The 18,262-nt window shown below is 42.8% G+C and overlaps 1 protein-coding gene across 8 annotated transcripts in view; it reads left to right on the plus strand.

The window, feature by feature from the left end:
- Positions 1–18,262, plus strand: part of IKZF2 (IKAROS family zinc finger 2) — a 107,781-nt gene that overhangs the window by 46,347 nt on the left and 43,172 nt on the right. For 4 of the 8 annotated variants that reach the window (XM_053364532.1, XM_053364587.1, XM_053364523.1 and 1 more), the window contains exon 4: positions 10,119–10,388. The exons of 1 other annotated variant lie outside the window; for it this stretch is intronic. In XM_053364532.1, coding sequence (XP_053220507.1) covers positions 10,119–10,388 — 270 coding nt within the window. Of the gene's footprint in view, positions 1–8,421; positions 8,559–10,118; positions 10,389–18,262 lie in introns of those variants that run through there. 3 more of the 8 variants (XM_053364541.1, XM_053364572.1, XM_053364561.1) reach the window with 2 other exon arrangements.

Below are 18,262 nucleotides of genomic sequence, written 5' to 3' on the forward strand. Positions count from 1 at the left end.
TGCTCCTTGTGGAACTTTGCCTTCTCAAGGCTGTCTATTTCCATTTGGGGTTTTCCTACTCTAATGACCCTGTTCTCAATGACAGCAGATTATATCCCATATGACACACATTTATGGAAAGGTTCCAGTTCAGTAAAGCAAATGGTGTAGAATAGACTTTCATTCAGCAGGAAGTAAGATGAGTCTTATCTCTCATATGATCCCATATTTGGAATTTCTTGTACTAATGGTTGGCCCTGGAGCACTTATCCTGTACTTTCAGGTGATAACAAGATATCTTGGGGGGTTAGTAGGTCATATTGCTGAGTCACTTTGGGTTGATCTTCATGTTGTGCAAGAGTCATGAAATGGCTTGCCGTGGCCACGATCCAAAGAAATATTCAACTCATTCCATGTGCTGGAGGGAGACGAGGGCTCTTTTATTCTCCTGCTGCAAGTTTGTAATTTGTTTTGTAGGCCTGTGCCTGAGTGCCTTGTGTGACCATGCCACAACCCTGACTGAATTTATCTCTTCCATTGAATTTAAAAGTTTGGGTTGGATTGTACTCTGAGTTGCTTTACTTTTTTTAATTGTGGAGATAATATTGAAAGTCCTCACCATCCCTTTATTTGTATGCTACATTTCCACAAAAAATATTTCAAAAGCAGTTGATTTGTCTGAAATGTGGAAACTCTGAATTATTTTAAGGGCTGCCAATAAGGCAGAACAGCTTTAGAATTTTGTTCTGGATGTTATGTACATAAGTGTGTTTGTGCGTGTGTTGGTTGGTTTGGTGTTGTTGTTTTTAAGTAAAGATTTCTTCAGCTAAACATTTGGATTAGTGAAGACATAATTGCAGCTAGGCATATTATCTTTAAAGAAAAGCCGAGAAGATGAATGACAAATACTCTGTATGAGCAATTCAGAAATATTTACGGTATGGCTTTGCTTTTGTTTGCCTTTCTTGTGGCTTAAAGATGCCATTGTGAGAAAAGAAACATGTGAGCAAAAGCTGTTGGTTTGAACATTATGTCAGAAAATATCGAGAAATTGCAAGTTGCTACACAGATGTATAGATTTAATGAGATACCACAATGCCATTTATTTATGCTAAGGACTATGACACACATGGAACTGAAGAAAAGTTTGCATTCTGAACTATTTTATATTTTTTGCATTGCCATCTGTTACTACAGACAGAAAACTGCCATAGCAAGGAAGCCTGAAAGTTAAGGGCATAAATAAATAAAATAAAATGACAATTTATTTCCATATTTTCAATGTGTGATAGCTGGTGCATGTAAGGCCTAGTCCAGCCATCTGAAGTGGTCTTGGCTCAAAAGCAGGACAAAACAGAAAACTGTAAGGTTTTCATCTGAAGATTTTGTAAGATGAGTGTGAAATGTGTAACAACCCACTTAATGTTGTGCAACTCTTACTGCAACAACTGCTCTCGAAATGTTGCTACTCTGCGTTTCCGTATTCTGCTGCTGATCCCTGTATCTGCTTCCCTTCACACTCTCCCTCTTGGAACACTTTTTGTGCCTCTTACTGTTACAGTAATCAAAGTTAAAAATGGCTTGATCCTTGTCTGGGGGTTATTGTGACAATATAAAGAGCAAGTGGGTTGACTTTTCGCCTACTGCTAAACCCCAGTCTGGGGACAGGCTGACAAAGAAATGGTAAATGCCACATTTAAGTTCCCAAAAGACAGAGACAGAAAGGCAAAAGGGCCATGGAAAATCTGCTGGATCACATAATTGATTGCCCCAATCCAACTTTATTTACATGTTTGGCAAGACAACTAGCTGCACCAGAATGGAGATGTGCATTTAAATATGCATTTATCAATCCAGGTGAAAACAGGGCAGTGTGCATAGCTGGCACTGTAATTTGGATGTGCACTCTGAAGAAGGGTTAGATGGGCATCAGATCTGCCCACATCTGTTTAGTTAGGTGATACACGTGACTGGGTGGGGAAGGGTGTTTATGCATGTGGATCTCCTTCGCTGGAAGAAATATGTGTGTACTGAATTAGGGGTTTGTGCCCCCCCCCCACTCAACTGCATGATCTTAATGATCTGACTCAGATTTGAAAACTGTGGCTTTTGAGTACCCTTTTTGATTTACCCTGGCTGTGTTACTGTAGGTACGCATTCACCTCAGGAACACTTTTGCAGGATTAGTTGTGCTGGCCGCACACAATGGAATTCTACTTTACAGTGAAATCTTAGGGTGGGGACCTTTATCTACCTCCAGTAGATCAGTGTCAAAAATTGACAAGATTCCCACATGGTTTGGGAAGCTTAAGTGTAGTCCTATATCAGGACTATCCAACATGGCGTTGTTCAGATGGTGCTTGACTATGACCATTGGCCATGCTGGAGTCCAAGAACTTCTGGGGGGCACCATATTGACTATCCTAGCCTATCAGATTCAGTGCTCTGCAGGAGGCCAGATATATCCTCACCATGATGGATATGTTGGTGGAACACCACAAATAACAACAGCAGACGACTTTCTGTGACCGCAGCTGCAACAACTGTTGTGAAGAAAAACCCAGGCACTTTCCAGCTAGTTTTGCTTATTATTGTGTTGACTTTTTATACAGTGGTATCTCGTGTTACGTACCGTACCTCTTATGAATGCTTCGGGTTACAAGCTCCGCTAACCCGGAAGTAGATGGCCCTTGTTGCAATCTTTGCCCCAGGATGCGAGCGGAAGTTTTGCTCTGGCAGCGTGGCAGCAGCAGGAAGTGCCATTAGCAAAAGCGCGGTTTCCGGTTACGAATGGACCTCCGGAATGTATTAAGTATGTAACATGAGGTACCACTGTATTTACCATATTTTTCGCTCCATAAGACACACTTTTTTCCTCCTAAAAAGTAAAGGGAAATGTGTGCGTCTTACGGAGCGAATGCAGGCTGCGCAGCTGTTGCTGAAGCCAGAAGAGCAAGAGGGATAGCCACGCAAAGCCTCTTGAGCACAGCCGGAGTGCTCCTCCCTCTTCGCTCAAGAGGCTTTGTGTTGCTTTCTTGTTTCTTGTTTTCCTCCTCTAAAAACTAGGTGAGTCTTATGGTCGGGTGCGTCTTATAGAGCGAAAAATACGGCATGCTAAGGTTGTCAATGGATTAAAAAACAGTTTCCTTGAACAAACATTTTACCTTTTAATTGACAGAGGTTGTGGTGTGATTTTATTTTAAATTAAAAATAAAATGAGCTGCCACTACATAGATTTGGAGCAGGCATCCCCAACCTTTGGCCCTCCAGATGTTTTGGCCATGATCCCTAGCTAACAGGACCAGTGGTCAGGGATGATGGGAACTGTAGTCCAAAACATCTGGAGGGCCAAAGGTTGGGGATGCCTGATTTGGAGTGTTGTCCCTGTTTCCCACTACTACATCCACCCTGGCCAACTTAATGGTATTAATAGTCCTTGAGGGAAGAACCTCAATATTTCTTCAATATTTGTTTAGTGGAAGTATAGATGCATTGTAATCTGTCCATGTCTTCAGGAAGCAACCATGCTTTCCCTACTGATTGTATGTAACATTTCACAAAAGAAAGAAATGTCAGTGGTCTTGAAGAGTTGGCTATGTATGCTTGATTTTTAAATAAAGACTTCATCTAATCTGTTTGATTTCAACAACCGCAGCCTGATTTCAAATATCTCATGTTTAGGAAGTGTGATTGCATTGGGCGTGCTGAAGTAGCTTGGAGGGTTTGTGGATGAAATTTAAATACTAGACCTGTTCCAATCTGCATTTAGACTGGGATTTGGAATAGAGATTAGTTTGTTGGCTCTGGGGGCAGGGATGAGCATCATCTGGAGCTTGGCAGGAGAAGTCTAACTGTGAAATTCCTTGCTTTGAAAGAGGCGGAGTTTACACACTTTTTCTAAGCTCCATATCATAGTCCGTTCACTGAAGAACAAACGTGGAACTGAGAAGGGAAAAAGATGATCTGCTGCTTACTGGAAAGACAGTTTAGGTTGTGAATTAATAGGGAAGAATGTAGCAATGAGAAAACACAGGATTATATTTTAAGTTCTCACTAAATTGGGTTAGAACAAAAGAGTCCAACTTTAGACTACAGTATTCATATGACTTAATTTCATTCTCTCACTAGATAATGCCACTCCTTGTTTATTTTGAGGACCTTCTGACTGCAAGTGTTTTTGGATGGTTCCAATTAACTAGGTTCACAGTGCTCAGCCATTCTGCTGTGCTTTGGGAAGGGGAACCTGTGTGTTACTATAGTTCCCATTAGCCCAACTAGAATGGCCAGTGGTCAGGGATGATGGGAGTACGGCAATAATGAAATACATCTTAGGTCTCTAAATTGTTGTGGCCTTTGCATTTATCTATGAGTTCCGTTTGGGTTTCTATATTCTATAGATTCTATATTCTATATAAAAAGGTAAAGGTACCCCTGCCCGTACGGGCCAGTCGTGTCCGACTCTAGGGTTGCGTGCTCATCTCGCTCTAGAGGCCGTGAGCCGGCGCCATCCGAAGACACTTCCGGGTCACGTGGCCAGCGTGACGAAGCTGCAGCCGGCGAGCCAGCACCAGCACAGCACACGGAAATGCTGTTTACCGTCCCGCTATAAAGCGGTCCCTATTTATCTACTTGCACTTAGGGGTGCTTTCGAACTGCTAGGTGGGCAGGAGCTGGGACCAAACGACGGGAGCTCACCCCGCCGCGGGGATTCGAACCGCCGACCATACGATCGACAAGTCCTAGGCACTGAGGTTTTACCCACAGCGCCACCCGTGTCCCCTATATTCTATATAAGTAATAATAAATTAGACATCCCTATTTTCATTGGAGAAATGTTGGAGGGTATGAGGTAGGTCAGGCATGTCCAACAGGTAGATCGTGATCTACCAGTAGATCACTGGACGTCTGCGGTAGATCACTGGTAGATCATTGGCTCCCCCAAAGAAGCTGAACAACTGTGGCTCCCCTAAAAAAAGCTCAACATTTCACCTCCTCCCTGAAAAAATGCAACAACTTTGACCTGAACCTCAAAAAAGGGGGTAGATCACTGCCAGTTTTTAATTCTGTGAGTAGATCGCAGTCTCTTGGGAGTTGGTCACCCCTGGTTTAGGTGTAAATCCTGTCATTTCCCCCCACAGCTATCTCCTTGGCAGTTACCACCTTTACAGCTTTGTCTCAAATCAGATCCCTATCTGTCAGTAATTGGTTCTGGGTTTTAATACTACCAGCTCCACAAACAAATCTGCCTCTTAATATGTCCTCCAGAACATTCCCAAAAGAACAGTGTTCAGTGAGTTTATTGAAATCAGGCCTATTCTCTTTCTGCTATGGAATTTGAAGCATTCCACAATTGTACTTGGCTTTGGACAACAGTTTTCAGACAAGAACTTTTGCACCTCTGCCAAACTTTTATCCCCTGGCTATTGTGGCTGCAATAAACTTCTCAAAGGGGAATATGTTTTCCTGCCACATACACTGAGAAGTATGGCTCTTTGCTTGTCTCCATCAATGATTTCATTAGCCAGAAAATGATGGCCCTATCTCCCCATTGCTGCCATTCCCAGTCTCTGGATTAAGTTCCTTGTTTTTTCCATAGGATGACACAGTCAGATTTTCTCACTGCTATTATTAATTTTCTTCAAAAGAAGGCAGAGTTTACTCACTTTTGCAGGCCCCAGATCACAGGTTATTTGTTAAAGAGCCAGCAAGCACATAACTGAATAGGAAAATGGAGGAAACCACAAGAAGAGTGGGGTCTTTAACATGAACCAAATATTGGAAAGACTAGCCCTATCATTTCCCTGTTAGTAATTTTGTTGTTGTTGTTGTTGTTGAGTCGTTTAATCATGTCTGACTCTTCATGAGCCTATGGGTCAGGCCCTCCTGTCTTCCACTGCCTCCCGCAGTTTGGTCAAACTCATGCTGGTAGCTTCGAGAACACTGTCCAACTATCTCGTCCTCTGTAATCCTCTTCTCCTTGTGTCCTCAATCTTTCCCAACATCAGGATCTTTTCCAGGGAGTCTTCTCTTCTCATGAGGTGTTAGTAATTTTAGACAACTCTTTAGTGTTTTTGTTTTTTGATGCAACTGATAGTTAGATACTTATGGGCTGGCAAGAGTGGCTACGGATAGGATGCTCAGTCGGTTGGCAGTTCTACTTCTAACTGATGGACCAAGCACAATGGATAGTATTGGATAATTGCTGTTTTACTTGATGGCAGTGCTTCTCAACCCAAATGCTATGGCTGCCAAGCGGGGGCCACTGTCAGGTGGGCCTCAGTGCAGCCTCCACTTGCCCACACCATCCGCTAGCCTTGCCATAGCATTTTGGCTGGGAGAAAGCCAGCACCAGAAATCCCTTGCATGCTGAGTAGAGGTGGCCAGGAGACAGATAAGTTTTGGGGGGAGTGGAAGCAAGGGTGGTGTTGGAGGAAATTAGAAAGTAAGATGAAAGGTTAATATTTATTGTTAAAATAAATAGATAGCTAGGCAAGGAATAGAAAGGAAGGTGATAAGAGGGAAGAGAAATGCATAAAAGGACCAGTTATGTCACACTCTGCTGCCAGCTGCCACCATTTTGTGACTGGCTCTGCGGCTGCCCTACATCACCCATTTGCGACTGGTGGGCCTCAGTAATGTTCAGATGTCTTAGGGGTAGAGAGTTTGAGAGCTCCTCCCTCATGAGATTTGTACTGTGGGTTTCTGCAAAGTACCACAAGCAGAGGCTGGACAACTGTTATCTGTTAGGGATGCTCTAGCCTGGATTTTCTACCTCTAGGAAGGGATCAGACTGGATGTCCAGGCATAGGCGAACTCGGCCCTCCAGATGTTTTGGGACTACAACTCCCATCATCCCTGACCACCGGTCCTGTTAGCTAGGGATGATGGGAGTTGTAGTCCCAAAACAGCTGGAGGGCTGAGTTCGCCTATGCCTGTTCTATGGTTATGAGGTTCAGTCATGTTTGTAGTGGCTTTTAACATCCACGTGCAGCCAGTGAGAGCAAGTTGTCCTGAATTTTAGACTGAACTTTTATGTTATTGGTAAATTCTGTTTTTCATTTACATTAGACTCAGGAGCAGCACTCACTTCTCTGAATAAGTGCCTGAATTCTGTTATGGGATGAATGAAAATTAAAAACGTGACCTTGGTTACCCTGTTTAGCATCATGAATGTTTCCCCTGGTTGTTCACACAACACTCTAACCCAAAATTGAGTTGAGGGAGGCAGCACAAATGTAGCATCATACTTTATTTGTCTGCAGCCTTTCCATAGTTAAAAGCTTGCTCATGACAAGATTCACATAATAACAAAAAATGTCATAAATGATAAATAAAACACAACAAAAAGTGCACAACAAAACTGAAACATTTCCACCTAAATCATAAGATATAAAAATACAAAAAGTATCAATAACAGCAACCCCCTATCCCCAGCCCAGCCCAAGAGTCTGTTCAGCAGCCTCAGCTTTTGTAGTTTTGAGTCAGTAAGGGCCCCCCAGACCAGGCGGGAAAAGGCCGGCCATAGCTTCCAGAACTTCCAGATAAGAAAGGTCTGGGCCCCTGGCGAGAAACTTCCAGCCCCTTTACTTATCCCCTGCTCATTTTTGCTGCTGCCCCAAGCTAAGCCAAGCCAAGCCAAACTCTGAACTATGACTTGAGCCAAGGTTTGTTCTTTGTTACCGCTCATCATTAAAAACAAGCGTGGGGCTGGGGCTGCATTTACACTATGCATTTAAAGCACTTTGCTTCCCCAAATAATCCTGGGAACTGTGGTTACCTCTCACAAAGTTACCATTCTCAGCACCCTTAACTACAGTTCCTAGGATGCTTTGGGGGAAGTCATATGCTTTAAATGCATGGTGTGTATGCAGTCTGGGTTTCGACAACACTCTAAGACAAACTGTGGCTTTGCTCAAGCAAAGCGGCAGCAGAAAGGACCACTGGCAGCGCCTCTCCTTCAGCCTGCATGTTCACTCAGTCCCAGTAGGTGTGAACCAGGCCGTTGTGTGGTCTTGGATTAGTCACGGTCTCACACCTCCTCCTCCGCCTCCTCTTCTTCCTCTTCTTCTTCTTCTTCCTCTTCTTCCTCTTCTTCAACCAAACAGGGTCAACCAGATAATAATGAGTGCAACAAAATTCACATGTTTAGGAAGTAAATCCCATTGAGTTCAATGGGGCTTACTTCCAGGTAAGCATTGATAGAATTGTATCCTGAATGTAAAGACTATAATTCTGGTCTTGATCCAGCCATAGTTGAGCACAGTGACTTCCCAGTGATTCAGAAGATGCTAAAACCTCCCCCATTACCACCAGATGATCCCCAAAGTGCTTAGTAGCTGTACCTCAAATAAATAAGACCCTCGTCTCTCTCTCTTTCTCTGTGTGTGTGCCTATGTGTGTATGAAGTAATGCTAAGGCAGAGGGAATTCCCTAAGTAGCAGGGCTACTTGTCAAGAGCTGAGGAGATCCCTGCTGTAGCAGCATTTCCCTCCTTGGAGACCTGCAATTCTTCTCTTAGTCCCAGATGGAGAGGAAATCTTCACACAGCAACAAGCTCTAATGGCAGGTTCCTGACAATGGTAAGGACTGAGAAAGGGGAAGATGGACATTTTTAAAACTGTGTGCACAACTTTGCTTAGTGACCAAGGTGATTTGCAGTGGAGCATGAGACCTGGCAGTTTTTATTCCTCAAGTGTGTGGGAGTCTTACAATGCACTGCGTTCAAACAATCTGCGTGTGTGAAAGGCTGTACTTCAAAGCTAACTGGCAATCTTTTGTTTTGCTGGTTTTTACAAGCGGATCCAACTGGATTCTCGCCAGGGTTCAGAAGGGAGCGCTTAATATCACAGGTGAAGTCAAGATGCTGCTGCTAATACACGTTTCATGTCAGCTCTGTTGTCAGCAGGGCTTCCTCTTCTGAAAATCAAACCTTTTGTTATTTAAGGAGTCAGATGCCCCCACCCCAACCTCATTTCTTAAATAACAAAAAGTTTGGGAACAACATTGGGAGCAAAATACAAATGTATATTCCCAAGAAAAATATGCCTTTGCTTGCCTTCTCACTAGGCACACAATTCTTTGCTTAGTTAGGTAATCTTTCCTTAGCTAGTTAAATAAATAATTAACTTTTAGGCAAAAACACTTTCAGTGCAAAAGGCTTTAAGGGTCAAGCAGCCACTCTCCTACACCTGCATCTTGTTTTTATTTATTGGGGCAGCTGGGGTTGGGCTGGGGAAGCTTCTCTAATAGTTCAAGTCCAGTACTGGAAGAGAGTTCAGCTTTGAGTGATGCTACATATTTCCTATGGGAGAGGCCGCCATGTGCTTTGGGTGCAGCAGGTTCACTTAAAAGAGGTTCAGAATGGCTTTTCTGTCTGAAACCTTGTAGTCATGCCTCTGTCATCCATTGGCCACTGCTAGCCAGAGTAGATACTTTGGGGCTAGCTGGACCAGTGATCTGGCCCCATATAAGGCAGCTTCCCATGTGGTCAAGGGGAGCCTTCACACAATTACTGTCCCAGGCAGCACAGCACTGGGGCAGGAGATACCAATGGAGTGGTAGAACGCATCTGGGTGGGAGAGTGCTTGCTGGTCCTGTCTAGCTCCTGTGTCTAGTTGGCCAATTCAAACACTAGAGCAGAGGGGTATTGTAATTCTGAATTGCTCAGAGCGTTGACATGCCTTGATGACATCTTGCTGACCATAACTTTGATTGCTATGGGATAGAGACTTATCAGCATTGTTCTTTGTAAAGCAATATACACACAGATGGTGCTGAAATTCTTTTTTTATTTGTGTATTTATTACATTTCCATTCTGCCCTTCATCTCAGGATAATAATAGCTAACAATGAGTATTAATATTATATAGCAACAACTGCTTCTTGGGGGCCTGCTGTGTCAGTTCTTGACTTGCTTACATGACTATGCACACAATGTGTTCCACATTTGCTGCTTTGTATTTCTGTTTCCTGATTGGTTAGGCCATTATAGCAGATCAGCAAACTTTCAAGTTAAACAAAGGTTGCAGGAAATGGAAGATGTCCTGTGAACCTTTTTGAAATTAGTATTGTTGCTCTTTATTACAGTCGCTAATGAAACAAAAGTTAATTTTCTTAATGTGCTATTTATTTATTCGCAGCAAATTCCATAAAGCTAGAAATGCAAAGTGATGATGAGGATTCTGACAGGAAGCCCCTGAGGCGGGAAGATGGGATCAGGGGTCATAATGAAGGGAGCAGCTTGGAAGAGCCCCTTACTGAGAACCACGAGATGGTGGAGAACAGAAAAATTCAGGAGCTGTCAGGCGAGGGAGGAATCCGGCTTCCGAATGGTAAACTGAAATGTGACGTCTGTGGCATGGTTTGCATTGGGCCCAATGTGCTTATGGTACATAAAAGGAGTCACACTGGTAAGCAGCTGAAAGAAAACGTGATGACTGCCTTTGGCATCTGATGTTGATATTACCTGACATCTGTTCTCTTGCATTTCTTGATTCACCAATGATAATCAAGTGCAGTAAGGAATATATTCAAAAATCCTTTCAAAATATGTCAGTCTGTTGACTAATTGGGGAGAACGCTAATAGCACAGATTTCTAGACTTACCTACTTCACGGTAATGAATGCATTTGAGAGAAAAAAATTCCCCTGCCAAGTGTCCTTCACTATGAAGGGATATCCTAAGCCAGCTCTTTAAAAGTTGACCTCCCTTTTTTCAGTAGCTTTACCAAGCCCTCACCTCCTGTTTCTCAAGTCATTTAGCTTGCACCAAAGTGTAAGTAAGAGTCTTTGCTAAAATCAGGACATCTCTCACATGGCAAAGTGACTGGCCTTCATGGTGGCTAGGTCTTTCAGTAGCTATCAGCCATGATACCAACTATTAGCTTCCATGTTTGGAGGTGTCTGAATACACTGGAGAACCCAGTGGATGGCTTGAAATTATGTTGGACTCAACAATTCATATTTGTGAAAAGCCTAGAAAAACGGAAATTGTACATTGGCCAGAGAGCACCTGCTTGCCTCTGCTGTTTTTCCCATTTTGTTTGACTAAACCCTTTTGTAAGGTCACCCCCTCCCCAGACTTCCAAGGAAGTAGCAGGACCATGCCTGCTTCCTAGATCACATAAACATGCCCGGCACCATCAATATCAGCTTCTAGGGGCCAGCAAAGACATTCCTGTTCACCCAGGCACTTGGCTCTTATTTAGGGTAGCCTAGCCAGGATTGCTGTTCATCTTTTAGTAGGGTATGGTAGGATCTGTCCTTTTTGTTTTATTGAAGGATGAGCACTTTAAGTCAATAGTATTATTTTATATTTCTGATGTATTTAAAATTTTGTATTATGTATGCTTTTGTAATTGTAAGTCACCTCGAGACATTTGCTGCAGTAAGCGAGGAGAAAATGCAATGAATAATGAGACTATTAAGTGTGGAGCCCTAAGGAGTAAGGTCGGTCATGAAATACCTCTCACTGGTGTCAAAGGCCAGGCTAAAGAGGTGTGTCTTCAGCATATATGAAAGCTGTATGATGAAGGTGCCAGGTGTGCTTCTTTGGGGAAAGAATTCCACAGCTTAGGGGCTGCCACAGCAAATGCCACTCCTGAATCACCAAGGGCTGTTGAACTCCCAAGAGAGCCCCCTTCTAAATGCACGCTGCTATTGATAAAAGCAACCAGGTTGCTGGGTTTCAGTTGTGTTTAGGTGTGTCTGCTGGATTAACTGGGTTTAATCCAAAACATACTTCCATGGAAATGTGTTCTATTAGTGTTGGTGGAATTTACATACTGGTAGATGCGCTCAGAACTGCAGCCTTCGTTTTGAGCTCTGTGGGCACTGCAGTATAAAACATAGGTTGGATAGTGTGGGTGTTCAGTCTGCCCCCCAAAGTCGACATATTCCCAGTATGACTTTCACAATAGCATTTGTCTAACGGTAAATCCAAACCTGGAAAAACTGATTTCTAAGGTAGGGCAGAAGTGGTTCAGATATGTTGAATAGAAATAGCTGATTATGACATCTTTGTGAGGCTCCCCTCCCTTTTTTATGCATTAAAAATAAATAGTTTGCTTGTTTAATAAGAAGCAACAACTTTCGTATTGTTCAAAGTCCTGCACCCAAACAGAAGCAGGAGGGTCTTGGAAAGTGGGCTCCTGCCTGGCTCTCCCTAACTGGGTAGCTAGAAGACAAAACCGCTCCCAGGCTCTTGAGTGTTGGGGTGGCATATGCACTGCTGTGAGCTCCTTGGCACCTAACTTGTGATATGACCTGGCAGCACTCAGCATCTGAAAAAAAACCCTGTTCATAAATCTACATGATATAGCCTGAGGCATGACTACATATCAGATTCAAAAATAATTAGCAAAGGGGAGCAGGAGGCAAGGAAGAAGAACAATTACAAAAACGAAAAAGGTTGGGGGTGATAATAGGAGGGATATAAGAAAAAACAAGTTGGGAAAATCCTGTTAAAAACTCATTGTCTTCAACAAGGTGCAACTAGGGTGCGACTGGTGCCTCTCAGTATACCTCTCAGTATTAGGGCTCATACTTTGCATGCAGAAAGATTCAGTTCTTGACATCTCAGGAAGCAGAGCTAGCGGAAAACTCTGCCTGAGAGCGTGGAGAGCTGTTGCCTTTCAGAATAGGTAACGCTGGGCTAGAATTACCAATGGTCTGACTCAGTATAAGGCAATTTCCTATGTTTTAAGGGGCATGTGTGTGTGTGTGTGTGTGTGTGTGTGTGTGTGCGCGCGCATGCATAGAGTGGGAGTGTAAAGTACCTGACCCTGAACTGAACATGGAGGTAAATCACAGGTATTATTATTATTTGATTTATTACAGTGGCAGTAAATATAGAGACAATTTGGACATTTTACCCTTTAGGCACTGCAGAGTTGTTGGCTCTCCACCTCCACCCTCCGCCCCATAGCATTGTGACCCAAAAAGGAAAGAGAAAGAGATTACATAAGACACTGTCCTTTTGTTAGAGCCATTAGAGTTCCTATATTGAGGAATAGTGCTTGTTCCCTCTCTGAAAAAAGGCAGTGATGCATTGGCTATTCAGATGTTCTCAAGCATATAGAAATGACTTCTCTTTCTGTGTGTAGCTTTGTTCTCTACTTTGGCTGACCCCAGATGTTGCTTAGCTATTTTATTATATGGAAGTTTCCTTTTTTGTGGGGGAGACAGGGGAGGTTTTCCGGTACATGTTTAGAAATGGTACCTATAAAAGGTAAAGCTGAATCTCCAACGTGGGATAATCATGTTGTTACCTCTAATAGGACAGTTGTAAGGATCACTCAGGCAGAGTCTACGCATGACATAGAATGCGGGGATGGAGTTGTCAGGAGGTAGAATAGACTTGTACGACTTCAAAAAACAATTGTGATCCCTTAAAAAAACGACCCCTATAAGAAAAAACACTGCACAGTTAAAAACCAGTACGTACAATTGTTTCTACCCAGTCTACTCCATTTCTTACTTGTAGGGAGTAATTCTACCTAGTGGAACATTCAGAAATGGTATTCACCCCACAGTTTGAAGTGGTACAGCCCATTTTACCACCTCTTTTGACCTGGCCTGAAATAATTCAAATGCTTTGAATCTTCTAAAACACTGAATATGTTATTTTGATGCATTAAAATCTCCTTGCAAATAAGCACCAAAAAACATACTGATAACCCTGTAAGCCTGTGGTGCATCAAACAGCATGAGAATAAAAACTGAAAGGTGCGGAGGGGAGGAACAGCTTAACTTTATTTAAAAAATAAATAAAAATACCCTACCTCATCTGCTGGATACAGTTCTTGTGATGTAAGAGGCACAGAGTAAGCAGATAAGTAAGCAGTAATTGTGACTGGGAAGTATAATTAGCTGGCTAGCCTTTTTGGGAATGATATTAATGTGCACCATGAATTACTTCTTGGCCTTTTGTGAAACTGTTCCATACCACAAAACTTGGCTGCCAAACCCTACAAAATAGTTGGTCTAAATAGATACGTGTTGGTGCGTATCCAAGCATAGTATTTCATTCTTTTTAAAAAGGAAGCTCACTAAAAGCATTGCCCAGCAGACTCAGAGCTGTGTAGATGTTTGAAGCTCCCAGTCATCTGATGCTCAGATTCAGGGGGGCAGAGAATGGAGCATGGGAGGGGAAGAAGTGGTGCCTGGAGCATCTGGGGGATGAAAATTGCTGAGGGGTCAGATGGGTTGATGCAGATAATTGTTCCTGGTGGCGGAAAAAACCTGAATGTGTTTGGGGTCTTGTTCTGGAGGCGTGAGGGCCATGTGTGTGTAATGAATAGCAGAAACTCTCAAGCTATGCAGCTTATACCCCTTCACCCTCATTCAGGTCCTTCAGCCTAAGATTTCACTCCTCCATCTAGAGCCCTTGGGAACAGGCTAAATTTCAGACTGTAAATTCTAACCCTACTGTACACAGGGGGGAGGGGCAAACGCAAAGAGGACAGGTCTCCTGTGCCTTTGATGGTTGTGTAGATGAGGGAACTAAAGCAGGAACTAAACCAGTGGCCCTCCAGATATCAGAGAACTACCATTCACATCATCTCCAGCCACTGGCCACGCTGGCTGGGATTGATGGGAGCTGAAGTCCAACAATATCTGGAGGACCAGAACTTCCCTACTCCTGTTGTAGGGGACTTACAGCACAAGTGGCTGTTCCTGGCTCTTAGCCAGAGATTTTGTGAGGTGGGAGCCACTAGGGGCAGAGAGTAATTACAGAACAGGCAGGCCATAAAAGCAGATAGCCTAACATACAGGAAGTTATTTAATCCTTGATTTAAAAAAAAATTAAAAAATGAAAGCTTAAGGTTGAGCAGGAGCCTGAAATATCCCCTGAGCCAGGGACAAGCCTTATGACTATGATGCTGCACTACTGGATCTTGAAACTACATTCTCATGAAAGCTACTCATGAAGATGAGGAATAGTTATGAGAAAGGATGCTCCTGAAAAGACTCGTGTACACTCCTAGTTAGCTTTTTGAACCTTCCACCTTGCTCTTCCTTTTATAGGGCTTTAGGTTTATATGTAGGTACAAAAAATAATCTTATACCTTGATCCCCTTATACCATAAACCAAATCAAGTGATAATGCTTCTTCTGGACTGTACTAGTTCAGCCCACAGGTTGGGGCCAGGAGGAGATTGCATGTTTGAATTCTGTCCCATAGGGGTAAATCCCTCTTTCTGAATAGTGAACTGAAATGTTAGGAAGAAAGATTCAGCTTGTTGTTTTCTGTAGGTGGCATGGGGTTGTTGTTGTTTGTTTGTTTGTTTGTTTGTTTGTGTTTGTTTTGGTTGTTTTGAGATCCGAACATGCAAACTCACAGTGACCCTGAGCCTCCAGTGCAACCCATAATGGTAATTTCTGAAAAGATTACCTTTTTGATTCATTTGGATCTGTAAATTGGTCTTAATTTGGCCTTATTGTCTAGGAGCAACACCTGAATTGTGCATAATGAAGTTGGGGCCGAGGGAAGGTTATAACACAACACATTTTAATCTTTAGGATGCTATAAATATTATTTCTGGGTTTTGACCGTAACTTATGAATGTTTCACAAATTCTAAACTGATTTCCTGATTGTGAGCTTTGGAAACATTCCCATCTAAGGTCTGGGATTCCTCCCCTTTTCCCAAGTGGGATTGTAAAAATCAGGGGTCATTTGGGCTGAGGCCTAAGATTCTCTGTACAGTGGATTTGTGCTCCATATGTGAGACAAATCAGCACCCCTCCCCCCAAAACACACACGCTGTTCTGTTAAGAAACTGATGCACAGGATGGTAATTTGCAAGAAGGCTTATAAGAAAAATCGAAAACTTGTATAACATATCATGATCTCAAAAACCTATCTAAAATCGGCAAGACCTTTCCTTCCCCCTTTTCTTGCTTTTTCTCCTTTAAAACTACTACTCCCAGCAAAGAGCTTTTAATCCATTTATCATTTCCAAAATGCTTTGACGTAGCCTTTACAATCATTGATCATGAAATGCAAGCTTTCTGTGGACCATCATTCATCAAAGAAGTTTTATTTACAGAAGGATGTGAAACTGTAGACAACATGTAAAACTGCTGTTCTACAGTTTGTTTCACAGGAGTACCAAATCAGATTTGTCACTTTTCAACTTAACTTCTTGATTACTCAAAGACTTGCATTGCACAGCCTACTTTATAGAATTTTTCATGATTGCAATAGCCAGGTAATCAGGTAATATTGTCACTGAATACTTAAGGTACTCTTTGGCCTAGTTCTCACAGAGGTGGTCTGTGCATATGGACTGTGTCATATGCAGATGAGGACTCATGTGACTGAATACTGTTTCATGTAAAACATGTCTCTGCACACAGAAAGCTAGGGTTTGAAGAAGTCTGGTCTGGACCCTTCTCCCTCACATGCTAGTTTTCTACATTATGGGTGTGGGTGTTGGGTGGGTGTGTTAACGAACATTCAGCTCTGTGTGAGCCACAGCTGTAGCTTGAAATGCTATAGCCTGGACTCAGATTTTGTTCATCGGTGAGAATCAGGCTTTTGTTGTGGAGCTTATAGAAGAGATTTCTGGGCGCCAGTTTGGCGACCACAGTTAAAAAACTTCTGCCGTAGTTCATAGTTAGTGCCATTTCCATTTTCCCTGTGTGTCTTTCTCCTTCTTGCATACTGGGGCAAATTGTTGTGAGAGCAAACTGCAGACAAGCAATGTAGTTGAGATCAGAGGATCATAGAATTGTAGCATTGGAAAGGACACCAAGGGCCATCTAGCTCAACCCCCCACAATGACATTCCGTTGTGACGACTGAAACCTAGGTGGAAGGTGTCATTTGGCACCTAGCTTATATTTCTAACACCGATTCTATGAAAGTTTATGCAAAGCTATGTGCATCACTTGCTCTACTTCAGGTGGATCATTATTTTAGCAAGGGCAAATAGTTTCACTAGATTCAGAAGGCCTTTATTTATATGGAAGGTAGTACTCAGGATGGGTGCTGCACAAATTGCCTGATCAGGACATGAAACAAATCAGCCCAGGAAATCTGAAGGCCTGGTATAGGTGACATAGCTAGGCTTCCCTGGTCAGCAGGGCTTGATGTGAACCAGAGTTTAGACCAAGGCTGGTATTCCAGTACCAAGCCTTGGAATATATGAGGCAGCTATAAAAGGAAATGAATCTGAGCCTATGCAGTCTTTACTTCCCCACCCACTAATGATAGCAACCACCCGCCCACCCACACATTGATATGGGTTTTAGGGTTTAGAGGGCCTCAGGGTCAAGATGAATCTCGCTTCAGATTTCCCTGGTCTGCTCAGAACAACATGATGCTTCCCAGTTCAGATCTTCTAGGCAGGTATAAAGGTTTCCCTTTGAAGGCAAATGTGCAATATCAGGGTATGACTGTTGGAAACCTGATTGAGAATATTAAAGCATTAATCCACTTGCTCAGTTAAGCTCATTAATCTCCCTATTAAGGTAGTTTTAATGACTATTCTGCAGATGACATATGTGAGAAGGGGGAAATGATGGGGATGACTCTGACATGAGTAATTAAAGCATTCTGTCAGATGAGAGGGAAAGCTGGCTACCCTGAAAGTTCCAACTGAGGTAGAATAATGAATACTGACTCTGGAATTTGCTGAATTTAAAAGTTTTAAAGATATGGATGTCTCGTACACCCCAGGTAGTGTGGTTGCTGACCTTGAGCCAGACATCCTGGAAAGTGAAGTCAAATGGGCCTTAGAAAGCACTGCAAATAACAAGGCCAGTGGAAGTGATCGTATTCCAGCTGAACTAGTTAAAATTTTAAAAGATGCTGCTGTTAAGGTGCTACACTCAATATGCCAGCAAATTTGGAAAACTCAGCAGTGGCCAGAAGATTGGAGAAGATCAGTCTACATCCCAATCCCAAAGAAGGGCAGTGCCAAAGAATGCTCCAACTACCGCACAATTGCACTCATTTCACACGCTAGCAAGGTTATGCTTAAAATTCTACAAGGAAGGCTCAAGCAGTATGTGGATCGAGAACTCCCAGAAGTGCAAGCTGGATTTAGAAGAGGCAGAGGAACCAGAGACCAAATTGCAAACATGCGCTGGATTATGGAGAAAGCTAGAGAGTTCCAGAAAGACATCTACTTCTGCTTCATTGACTATGCAAAAGCCTTTGACTGTGTCGACCACAGCAAACTATGGCAAGTTCTTAAAGAAATGGGAGTGCCTGATCACCTCATCTGTCTCCTGAGAAATCTCTATGTGGGACAAGAAGCTACAGTTAGAACTGGA

The sequence above is a fragment of the Podarcis raffonei genome, chromosome 1, assembly GCF_027172205.1.
Source record: "Podarcis raffonei isolate rPodRaf1 chromosome 1, rPodRaf1.pri, whole genome shotgun sequence".
Taxonomy (NCBI): Eukaryota; Metazoa; Chordata; class Lepidosauria; order Squamata; family Lacertidae; genus Podarcis; species Podarcis raffonei.